General features: G+C 53.3%; 1 protein-coding gene across 4 annotated transcripts in view; it reads right to left on the reverse strand.

Annotated features, from left to right (window-relative positions):
* The window catches only part of LOC101935718 (C-type lectin domain family 2 member D-like), a 68,218-nt gene extending 55,921 nt beyond the window's left edge, over positions 1 to 12,297 (reverse strand). For 2 of the 4 annotated variants that reach the window (XM_065564127.1, XM_065564122.1), the window contains exon 1: positions 699 to 838. Coding sequence is in view for 1 of the 4 variants with exons in the window: in XM_065564123.1 (XP_065420195.1) it covers positions 699 to 834 (136 nt within the window). In the remaining 3 variants the exon portion in view is untranslated. Of the gene's footprint in view, positions 1 to 698; positions 913 to 12,132 lie in introns of those variants that run through there. The other 2 variants (XM_065564123.1, XM_065564124.1) reach the window with 2 other exon arrangements.
* Between the last annotated feature and the right edge of the window lie 123 nt (positions 12,298 to 12,420).

A 12,420-nucleotide genomic window follows, 5' to 3' on the forward strand; every position in this document is an offset into this window, starting at 1 on the left:
TCCCCTGGCACAATGAAAGGAGCAGCCCACCCCACTCACAGCCCCACCTGCCCCAGGGGCATTTGTCCCCTGCTGCTCACAGGATCCAGGCTCTACAGACCCTGGTGAATTTCATTTGCAAAACACATCACAGACTAACCCAGCGAACACACCCCCAGGCTGGGGCAGCAGGTTAATAACCGGTAACTGGAGTCCAGCCAATGCAACTGACACCCGCTCCCCAGTGTCTGTCTCTGCTCCGGCAGGGAGAGAAGCAGCAACTGCTGCCCGGGGGGTTGCAGGAGGGACTCACCTGCCGGGACAGACAGCGCCAGCCCAACAGAGCAGGAGCCAGAGAGTGAATCCGGCAGCTCCGGGCACCAGGCGGCCCCAGCAAAGGTACCAAACGGAGCCGGCCCCGAGGGTCTGAGCCCAGGGCAAACCCCGCGGCGCTGCAGTGGGGTGCAGAGATCAGACCCCACCTGGCTTTGCAGGGCGGACACATCCCGGGCTGGGCACTGGGGCTGCCCAGGGCATCACTGCCCCTGTCCCCAGCGCCCCCTGCCCCATAGGAGCCCCCCGCAACCAGCCCCGCGGCGCAAATGAGCTGGGAGCTGAACTGGATCCGCGGGGACAAAGCCGGGGAGACAGGGCGGAGCCAGACCGGCGCCCTGCGGATAACATCCCCTCATCCCCCCCGCCCGCAGCTCTCCGCTCACCTGGGCAGCAGCCCCCGGCTCCCAGCAGGACACACAGCGAGGAAAGGGTTAATTCCGACCCCAGCGGGTTTGCGGGGCTGGGATACGAACCTACAGCCAGGGCGGCTTCAGGCTGATTCGGCGCCAGCGTCAGCATAGCTCCGCTCCTCCCTGCCCCATCACAGCTGTCTCCGAGCAGGAGGGGAAGGGAAGGGCTGGGCTGGGCTGGGGGGCACACCGGCGCGGCAGGGCTGTTTATAGCAGGTTTCTGGCCAGCAGCCAATCAGCGAGGGGAACTCAGCTCCTGGCACAGGGGCTGAGCGATCCCACAGGTGCAGCCCCACCTCCTTCTCCCACCTGTGAGCAGCCCCGGCCGCTGTCGGTAGCTCTGAGCAGCTCTCAGCCTCCCTTCAACCTCCCACCCAACTAAAGGCCGCCAGGAGCAACAGCTGAGCTGGTAAGTGTATTTCAAAGGGGGACTTCTTGGGGTGAGGGTGGTGGGGACTGAAACATAAGCCCAGGCACCAGGGGGGGTAGGAAGGAAAGGGAAACTGAGGCTATCAGGGGAAACCGTCCTCCTAGCAGTGCAATCTCTGCCTTGGGGGGTATGGCTGGAATTGTCTCCCAAGGGGAGGCTGGAACTATCTCCTGTTGTACGTGTTTAGTCCCTGTGCTCTGGCAAACACAAGTCCAGGCACTACGTGGGGGGCTGTAGGAGAGGGAAACTGAGGCTATCTCCGAGTTGGTTCTGGAGTCAACTAAAGCCCAGGAAGGGAATGGTCCTAACTTTGTGTCTGCTGGGGAGAATGGCACTGGAACTAGGTTGCATCCAGTTAGTGTCTATGCAAAATCCCAGAGACCAGACAATTCAGGTGCTTGTATTTCGCCTGTTGCTACTGTGTTGCTGGGAAAGGGTGTAGCAACTCTGTCTAATCAGGGTGAGATCCTAGCCAGGGCACAAGGAGAGCAGAAAGGTGATTTGATTGTGTTACCTACTGATAGTGTGGAAACTTGTAGCAAGAAAGAAAAGATTCCTGGACTTATGTGTGGCAAAGGGAAGGAGAATGCTTCTAACCTTTTATCTAGTGAGTCTATGAGTTTGTCTGAAAAGGGATTGTGTAGGAATCCGCCTGGTGGGCCAGAGGTAATCCTGGATGTAAGTGAGACCCAGTCTGTTGTTTCTCAGGGAAGTGTTCCTTTAGAGAGCAAGCCCTAGGTAAAGAGGGTAAGGGCAAAATTTCTGTGAGGAGTGAATTGCTGCTTAGAACAGCTCTTGGGGATCATGGTAGTCTCTGCAAGCAGTTTGCTGCAACTGAAGGGTGTGAAAGTGATTTAATCAAGAAGTTTCAAGTTTTGGTTCCTAACAGCCAGAAATTTTCTGTTATGAATGGTTTCAGAGTAGCAGTTGTGTTAGTCTGTATCTGCAAAAAGAAGAACCGGAGTACTTGTGGCACCTTAGAGACTAACAAATTTATTAGAGCATAAGCTTTTGTGGACTACAGCCCACTTCTTCGGATGCATATAGAATGGAACATATATTGAGGAGATATATATACACACATACAGAGAGCATAAACAGGTGGGAGTTGTCTTACCAACTCTGAGAGGCCAATTAATTAAGAGGAAAAAAAACTTTTGAAGTGATAATCAAGCTAGCCCAGTACAGACAGTTTGATAAGAAGTGTGAGACTACTTACAAGGGGAGATAGAGTCAATGTTTGTAATGGCTCAGCCATTCCCAGTCTTTTTCAAACCGGAGTTGATTGTGTCTAGTTTGCATATCAATTCCAGCTCAGCAGTCTCTCCTTGGAGTCTGTTTTTGAAGTTTTTCTGTTGTAATATAGCCACCCGCAGGTCTGTCACTGAATGACCAGACAGGTACAGGCCCAACAAAGAAAATAACAGAACACCACTAGCTGTCACCTTCAGCCCCCAACTAAAACCTCTCCAGCGCATCATCAGAGATCTACAACCTATCCTGAAAGATGATCCTTTACTCTCACAGATCTTGGGAGACAGACCTGTCCTCGCTTACAGACAACCCCCCAACCTAAAGCAAATACTCACCAGCAACCACACATCACTGAACAAAACCACTAACCCAGGAACCTATCCTTGTAACAAACCCCGATGCCAACTCTGTCCACATATCTATTCAAGTGACATCATCATAGGACCTAATCACATCAGCCATACCATCAGGGGCTCGTTCACCTGCACATCTACCAATGTGATATATGCCATCATGTGCCAGCAATGCCCCTCTGCCATGTACATTGGCCAAACCAGACAGTCTCTCCGCAAAAGAATTAATGGACACAAATTTGACATCAGGAATCATAATACTCAAAAACCAGTGGGAGAACACTTTAACCTGTCTGGTCATTCAGTGACAGACCTGCGGGTGGCTATCTTACAACAGAAAAACTTCAAAAACAGACTCCAACGAGAGACTGCTGAGCTGGAATTGATATGCAAACTAGACACAATCAATTCCGGTTTGAATAAGGACTGGGAATGGCTGAGCCATTACAAACATTGATTCTATCTCCCCTTGTAAGTATTCTCACACTTCTTATCAAACTGTCTGTACTGGGCTAGCTTGATTATCACTTCAAAAGTTTTTTTTCCTCTTAATTAATTGGCCTCTCAGAGTTGGTAAGACAACTCCCACCTGTTTATGCTCTCTGTATGTGTGTATATATATCTCCTCAATATATGTTCCATTCTATATGCATCCGAAGAAGTGGGCTGTAGTCCACGAAAGCTTATGCTCTAATAAATTTGTTAGTCTCTAAGGTGCCACAAGTACTCCTGTTCTTCTTTCTGTTGTGAATGGATCCACTGACTTTCCTTTTGAAAGATCCAGTGTGGATCGCTTTGGAAAGGTCTCAGATGGAGTAAAAGCTGTTAAGAAAGTTGAACAGTCCTATGACCAAGTGGCTGGGTTTGGCCAGCTTGTTGGGGAGACAAGGTTGTTGAGAGAGGAATGTCTCCATGCTAATTCTTTAAGTGAGCAGTCTACGCTTCAGGGTCTGCAGTTGGTGAACACACCTAGCCAGCAAAGGAATTCCTGTGAGCAGGAAGTTTCAGTTTTCAACCTTCTAGGAAAAAGGTGGGGGTGGGGAAGGAACCCAATCCTGCTAACCAGAAGAATGAGTGTCCAGCCTTGAAATTGGTAGCAGATGAGAATCTACAAGCTAGTGTCTGTGTTGATACAAATTACCTGGCTGGCAGGGAAAAGGAAGACTTGCTAATAGCTGGTTTCAGAGTAGCAGACGTGTTAGTCTGTATCCGCAAAAAGAACAGGAGTACTTGTGGCACCTTAGAGACTAACAAATTTATTAGAGCATAAACTTTCGTGGACTACAGCCCACTTCTTGGGTTGCATACTAATAAAATATATATATATATATATATAATAATAATGCATTGCTAATAGCTATATGCATCCGAAGAAGTGGGTTGTAGCCCACGAAAGCTTATGCTCTAATAAATTTGTTAGTCTCTAAGGTACCACAAGTACTCCTGTTCTTTTTGCTAATAGCTGTTAGCACAAAGAGCCCACCCCATCAGCCAGTGAATTCTGTTAAGCAAGAGAAATCAGGGTTTGATTCTTCAGGACAAGGAGGAAAAAGAGAACTTAATTTTGCAAAGGGAAGCCACAGGGTAACCCTAAAATGCCAAAACCCCAATGGTATTGAGCCAAAGGTGTGGCAAGACAAACATGATTGTAAATGGACACTTGCGATGAATATGTTGTTGTTGCTAAAGGTAATTTTTGTAACTGTGTTGCTATTACCAAGAATTGTAAAAGTATATGGGTGCACATAATTTATCATACATACATGTGAAGTGTAGAGTCTGAAATGTGTCCCCAAGGATTCCTGGTCATGCAGGCAGGAGGGAAAAATATAGACATTAGGGTACTAGAACAAGCTCTCTAGAAGTCTGTTGCTAGGGAATCCCCCCAAAAGGACAATTAAAAGAATTCGGATTGGAGGATATGACCACTTGTTAACCGTTACCAACTTTGAGCCTGGCTCTGATCTCTCGTGAGTTTTCTCTCCAATAACCTCACTGGAATCTCTCCTGATTGACACTGGTGTACATGAGATCAGAATCAGGCCTTGTATCGTCATCTGACATAACGGGGCTAGCTATGATTACTTACTTATTAGTGTTGTTTCTAATTTGTTTATGGTCGTGCCCACTACGTGCTAGATGCTGTCCGAAAAGGCACAGGAACAGCCTATGCCATGAGGAGCTCCATAATCTAACAGCAGAGAGAGATTAGCGGGAAGCAGAAATCATATATCCTTTTCAAAGAAGTGAGAAGCTGAAAAACAGCAGCTGAAGGGAGTAACCCTGGTGGAGCAGAGAGGATGTGGCGGGAGAAGAGAAGCTTGATAAGGGTACTAGATAGGGAGGGCAGAATTATTGAGTTTAGAAGGTGGTGATATGAAGCGTGATTTTTATGCGATAAGAGATGGGGAGTCAGCAGAGCGATTCGGAGAAAGGAGCGATTTGATCAGATCAACAGGCAGGGAGTGTAGCAGCTGCAATTTTCACAGTGTGAATAGGGTATGATGCCTGTGTTTGGGAGGCCAAAGAGGGAGATGTTGCAATAATCAAGGTGGGGCCTGAACTAGTGATGGGGCCAGGGGGATGGAAGGAAGAAGATGGTACTTGGAGATGCTGAGGAGAAAGATGTGCCAGATTTCAATAAGGCCTGGATGTGAGGGGCAAGGGAGAAAAAGGAGTCCAAAATAACCCCAATAATGTGGGCCCGACTGATGGAAAATGGTAGTTTTGTCAAGACTAGCGGAGAAGGAGCAAAATGGAGAGGGTTTGGGAGGAAAGATGAGTCATTCGGCTTTGTCCACGTTACGTTTAAGCAGATAACGAGACAGGCCGAAACACTGGATGCGATGGAAGGAGGGAGACAAGTTGGGGTGGGCAGCTTGGTTCATGAGTATTCCCAGCAGAGATGGTGGTTGATTTCAGTGGGAGCTGATGGCTGTTTGTCATCTTTGAAAATTAGGTCACTTGTTTAGGGGCTTTAATATGGAATTTGGAGCCTAAATTTAGGCACCCATTTTTGACTATCTTGACCCACATATATGGATTTAACCCTATTCTTACACGTGGAGTAACGACACCTTTGATTTAAAATTGAATATAAAAAAATCTAATTTGTTGGGTGCACTTTTATTTTTGTTTTCACTTCATTTAGTCCACGTAGTGAAATTTAGGCTGCTCAATTTATTTTACTACTTACAGCCCCAATCACACTCATTCTTTTTTCACTTCCATCCCGTCCTTTCTGCCTTTTGTAGACGGCCCCATTTCTGCTTTGAAAAGTGGCATTTTGCAAATTGGATTTTCACCAGGGGATTTTCCCAGGGTCAGCAGTATACACGCTATTACTGTAGGCTCAGTGGAAAATTCCCCACCCGCACATCCTGCTCCGGTACCTGTGCTGGTGTCCTGAATGCGGCAGAGACATATAAAATTTAAATATACACGTCTACCCTGATATAACGCTACCCGATATAACACAAACTCGGATATAACGCGGTAAAGCCGTGCTCCAGGGAGGCTGCGCGCTCCAGCGGATCAAAGCAAGTTCGATATAACGCGGTTTCACCTATAATGCAGTGAGATTTTTTTGGCTCCCGAGGACAGCGTTGTATCAAGCTAGTTTGTAGGTTTTATAAAAACAGAGAACAAGGCAGCAAATATCTCTACGATCTCGCTAAAATACATGCCGGCTTTCACCTTATATAAGCTTGGAGCCAAATTTTGCTGTCCTTACATACATGGACTAGTACCTTCCTCTAGGACTAGTGCGACTACTCGGGGAATGAGGTGCTACTAAACTGGAGGAAGGATATCAGAAGAATCTTGTACTTAGAAGGCAATGTATTATCTCTCTGTTACTGTATCACTTACAGTCATCTTAGGCCTTGGCTACACTGGCAATTCACAGCGCTGCACTTGCTGCGCTCGGGGGGGTGAAAAAACACCCCCCCCCCCCCGAGTGCAGCGCTGTAAAGCGTCAGTATAATCCGCACCTGCAGCGCTGCACAACTACAAACTGGGGACTAGCTGGCGCGGGGGTTGTACTGCTGAAACGGAGCTGGGGGGTCTCCAGTCCCCCTGCTCTAATGCCTGTTTAATTATTCATGCAGAGTGGAACAGCTTTGAGAGTGAGAGAGCCCTGCCCCAGGATCTCCCCAGCCCCATGGCTGGGCACTCACCTGGGAGGTTCAAGTCCTGTTTCCCCATAAGGCAGAGGGGGGGATTGAACCCCCGGGTGCCCCACGTCCTTGGTGAGTGCCCGAGCCACTGGGCTAAAGGCTATAACCTGGGCCCTGCAGCGCTTACGGACCTTTGTGCATCTGGACCCCCAGCCCAGCGGTGCATCTGCGTCCGTTTCTGGGCACCTCATCGACCCCTCACCCTCCGATCCCACCCGACTCTGCCATTCCTGGGAGCGCCCCTGGAAACCTCCCAAAGAGCATCGGCGGACCGGCGCAGACTCGGGGGAAACGCTGCGGGACAGAAGTGTCGGGGGCACAAATTTCACTGGCAACGTCAGGGCCTGATTCTGCCCTCAGGGGTAGGGTTACCATACATCCAGATTTTCCCGGACATGTCCGGCTTTTTGGGCCTCAAATCCCCGTCCGGGAGGAAATCCCAAAAAGCCGGACATGTCCAGGAAAATAGGGAGGGAGGGGCCGGCGGTGCTCAGCTAGGGGTGGGGCCGGCGGGGTGGGGCCGGGGACCGGTGCCCCAGGGCCCGAGCCGAGCTGAGCCGAGCCGGGTGAGAGACGCCGGGGCCAGAGCCTCTTGGCCTGGGCCGGCCGGCCGCCGGAGGGAGCCGCTCGGCCGTGGGGGCTGGACTGGGTCGCACCCCCCTGCCCCAGCCCCAGCTTGCCTGCTGCCTGCCTGCTTCAGGCTTCCTGCGAATCAAATGTTCGCGGGAAGCAGCGGAGTTGGGGCGGGGCTGGAAAGGGGCGGAGTTGGGGCGGGGCCAGGGCCCTGTGGAGTGTCCTCTTTTTGGACACTTAAAATATGGTAACCCTACTCAGGGGGCCAGATCCTCAGCTGGTGTAAATCAGCCCAGTGCCCCGTCCCGTCAGCTGGAGCACAGAGCGGTGACACCACTGGAGCTACGGCCAGTTCCCCCCAGCTGGGATCTGCCCCATTGACCCCACTGGAGCTACGGCCAGTTCCCCCCAGCTGGGATCTGCCCCATTGACCCCAGTGGAGCTACGGCCAGTTCCCCCCAGCTGGGATCTGCCCCACTGACCCCAGTGGAGCTACGGCCAGTTCCCCCCAGCTGGGATCTGCCCCACTGACCCCAGTGGAGCTACGGCCAGTTCCCCCCAGCTGGGATCTGCCCCATTGACCCCAGTGGAGCTACGGCCAGTTCCCCCCAGCTGGGATCTGCCCCATTGACCCCAGTGGAGCTACGGCCAGTTCCCCCCAGCTGGGATCTGGAGTCAGGTCACTCCCGGGTGCAGGGGTCTGTAGAATCAGCTGCTCCCCCTCCCCCGGCCCAGGCTGGCCCATCTCCAGTGTTATCCCGGCTCCAGTCAGATTCTCCCCCCGTTACCCGCCCTGGGGTGGCAGCCCGACCCTGCCCCTTTGCTGTGACACTGAGCCCATGTGGGCGAGGGGGGGGGGATTTTGGTACCTTGGTTCCAGGCTGGGGATGGGACGCCCATGCACCCCTTCTGGGGCCACAGGTTCCATGCTGGGGACCCTCCTCGTCCTGCGTCGTGCCGGAGAGAGAGGAGATCGGGGAGGGGGGAGCCAAGAGAAGTGGTCTGAGATCACAATAGGAAGTTGCATCTGGGGGGTATAGGGGGAGGGAGGCTCAGGCACGTAGGGGCTGGTCACCCCACAAACCACGCGGCTGCAGCCCAGCGGCTCAGCTTCCTGTGTGATCTCAGCCCAGCCCCTCACCTCCTGTCCCCACCTTCACTGCCTCCTCTCACTCGGACGCGATGGAGGACGAGGAGGGCTACACGGTATTGAACCTGCAGCCCAAGCGGGGCGGCTCGGGTGGCCCGTCCCCAGCCGGGAACAAAGGTAGGGATTTCAACCCCCTCCTCCCACCTATGGGCTCCATCTCCTGGCAGCAGGGGCAGAGCCGGGGCTGGGATCACAGAGACGGGCCAGGGGATGGCAGAGTCTGGCCATGTGGTTATATCACAGGGTGGGGTAGTGCCGTGGACAGAGGTAAAGAGCGTGGGGGAGCCACAAAGTGACAGAGGGAGAGTGGGAGCGCTCACGGGGACGGGGTGTCAAATGGGGGAAACTGAGGCACAGACCAGGTGAAAAAAATCTTTCACAAGGACACACCCACTAGTCCCCATTCCCCTCCCTGAGCTGGGAATGGAGCCCAGGCGTCCTGGCTCCCAGGCCCCCATTCTGACCCACTTAGACACCACTGCCCACCCAGGGTAGAGATTATAACATAGGCGTCCTAGGTCCCAGACACATTCTGCTCTAACCACTAAACCCCACTCCCCTCCCAGAGCCAGGAATAGAAACTAGGAGTCCTGGCTCCCAGCCCTACTGCTCCAACCTACTAGATCTCATTTCCTGCCCATATCTGGTAATAGAAACCAGGGTTTCAGGTGGGGTTTGCAGAGTTTCCAAAACAGTGGTTCTTGGGATTCATGGAGCAGAGTCCTGCTCTCAGCGCAATTGGTGCAGGCTCTCCGCAAACTCAGGCAGCATTGCTGTATCACTAACACTTGGGGTTACATTTTCAATCTTTTCTCCACTACTGTGAGGGCTGAAAACTGCCTTTCTCTTTTAAATGAAAGCTGAGACCCTGGTACAATCACCTGACTCCTGGAGCTGGGGTCTGAGGCCAGGATCTAGAGTGGCTGGGCCTTAATTCAGCCCGGCTCTGCTTGTGTTTCATTACAGGTTCCCGTCAGTGTCCTGGCTGGCTTCAGGTCGCTCTAGGGGCTGGGAATCTCATCCTGGCAGGGGCTGTGCTATTGCTGGCGGTGTGTGGTGAGTCACCGAAGGCTGTAGCTTTATCTGTCCGGGTGCGTCAGTCTGCAGCGTGGATCCGACACTGGGGGAGGGACGGCCAGTGACATTGAGGGGCAGCACATTGAAAACTGATGCTCAGTCACAATTAGTGTGTGGATCTCACTGGGGCCATGAGCTTAGCAGGGCTCAGTGAAGGATCAGGACACATATATGAGAACATGACCTGGCAGAGGTCCAGGAAGTACCCAAATACTTTGGCAGGGGCTATAAACCCTCCTGCTTCAAGGTATCAATCAACCCCTAACTGATGGGCAGGAAGGGTCTGACTTGGGGGACAAGTTCTCATTGTCCACTAGGAAGTGTCTTGCTCCTTGCTCAGAAGTAGCTGGGGATGTCCACCCTTGGAGATGGGATAGCAGGTTAGATGGGCCCCAGGGCTGATTCAGTCTGACAATCCCCCATGCAGCCAGATTTGGGGGCGTGTTTTGAGGGTGAGAATGAGTGAAAACACTGGCTGGGTTTGCAAAGAAGCCCAAGGGATTTAGGCACCCAATTCCCAGTGATTTTTTTTCAATCCCAGACACTTTTTCAGACCGTGTTCCTTTGGGGCTGCTCCGAAGTCCATTGGAGTCAGCGGCGATGGGGCAGAACAGGCTTTGGGGCAGGCCCTGTGTCTCCACAGGGCTCTGTGCTGGTGCTTTTACCCATCAGTCCCCCATCACATTGACCGGGCGCCCTCACTCCCACTGATGCGGCTTTTCAGTTTCCCACTTGGTATCTGATAAGGGACAGACCCCAGTAGCCCCTGGGAGCCATGGAGCCAGGAGCAGAGATAAACCGACACCCCCTGGGAGCGCAGACCCCAGCACAGCGGAATGCAGCGCCCGCCTGGAGCGTTTTCAATCCCAGCTGTGCCACCCGACCCAGACCTGGGTTCTGTTCCCACAGCTGCTGGGTGACGTTGCACAAGGCACTTTGCCTTTGTGTTTCTCTTCCCTCCCCAGCCTATGATTTGCCTTGTCTAGTTACGGGGAGATTTTCAGACGCCCTTAAGGAATTTAGGGCACCACCTTCCTACTGACATTAAATATCCTCCATTCGGCTGCAAGCCGCGCTTAGCTCTAGCATCAATTCCTGACTCTGCCATAGACTCCCTGTGTGACTGTGGGCAAGTGCTCTGGGCCTCAGTTTCCCCATCTATAAAATGGAGATTGTGCCTCCTTTGTCTAAGTAGATTGCAAGTTCTTTGAGGCAGGGACTGTCTCTCCCTGTGTGTCTGTGCAGCGCCTGGCACAACGGGGCCTGAGCTCAGCTGGGGCAGGGACTGTCTCTCCCTGTGTGTCTGGGCAGCGGCCGGCACAATGGGGCCTGATGTCAGCTGGGGCAGGGACTGTCTCTCGCTGTGTGTCTGTGCAGCGCCTGGCACCACGGGGCCCGGATCTCAGCTGGGGCAGGGACTGTCTCTCCCTGTGTGTCTGGGCAGCGGCCGGCACAATGGGGCCTGATGTCAGCTGGGGCAGGGACTGTCTCTCGCTGTGTGTCTGTGCAGCGCCTGGCACCACGGGGCCCTGATCTCAGCTGGGGCAGGGACTGTCTCTCCCTGTGTGTCTGGGCAGCGGCCGGCACAATGGGGCCTGATGTCAGCTGGGGCAGGGACTGTCTCTCCCTGTGTGTCTGTGCAGCGCCCGGCACAACGGGGCCCTGATCTCAGCTGGGCCAGGGACTGTCTCTCCCTGTGTGTCTGTGCAGCGCCCGGCACAACAGGCCCTGATCTCAGCTGGGGCAGGGACTGTCTCTCCCTGTGTGTCTGTGCAGCACCCGGCACAACGGGGCCCTGATCTCAGTTGGGGCAGGGACTGTCTCTCCCTGTGTGTCTGTGCAGCGCCCGGCACAACGGGGCCCTGATCTCAGCTGGAGCAGGGACTGTCTCTCCCTGGGTGTCTGTGCAGCGCCCGGCACAACGGGGCCCTGAGCTCAGCTGGGGCAGGGACTGTCTCTCGCTGTGTGTCAGTGCACAGCTGAGCCTCTAGGCTCCACAGCACTAGATATAATAACAATAACAGGCTGGTTCAAGGGCCTACGGCCTATTTGCAGCCTAGAATGTGTCTGTGCTGGGCTGTAAGGAGACAGTTGGGCTCTGGGCAGAAGATGCCGTTTGCTGCTCTGTCCCTGTTTGTAACCTTGTTTACTGGGCGGCAGGAGAGACACTGATGGTTTCTCTTTGTGGTGTAGGAGAGGAAGTAAAATGAGGACATGAGCTGTGTCTGGGAAGCGAGTAGGGTTACCATATTTCAACAATCAAAAAAGAGGACGGGAGGAGCCCCAACCCTGTCCTGCCCTAGCATCTGGGGCCCTGCCAGCCCCAGGACAAGCCCAGCATAAAGCCGCCTTTGCCACCCCCACCCTGTGCAGCCCAGAATCTGGGTCTCACCATTTCCTGCTGGGTGTCAATCACGGCCAGGGAGGCACCGAGGGCAGAGCAGTTGTTCTGGCTGTTGGTCCAGTTCCCTTCGGCCTGTGAGAAATAGTAACACTTCCCCAGGTACTGGATCCAGCCGTCTGGGCAGGCGGCCACTGGGCCCGCAGCACCAGCTGGACACGGCTCAGGTTACTTTGCTGGAGATGAGAAAGTAGCAGGGTGAGAGATCTGCCCGTCTCCCGCTGTAGCCACGGAAACACCCCCCCCACACACACACACACACCCTCTACACCCTGGAAA

This window comes from Chrysemys picta, chromosome 12 (assembly GCF_011386835.1).
Source record: "Chrysemys picta bellii isolate R12L10 chromosome 12, ASM1138683v2, whole genome shotgun sequence".
NCBI lineage: Eukaryota > Metazoa > Chordata > Testudines > Emydidae > Chrysemys > Chrysemys picta.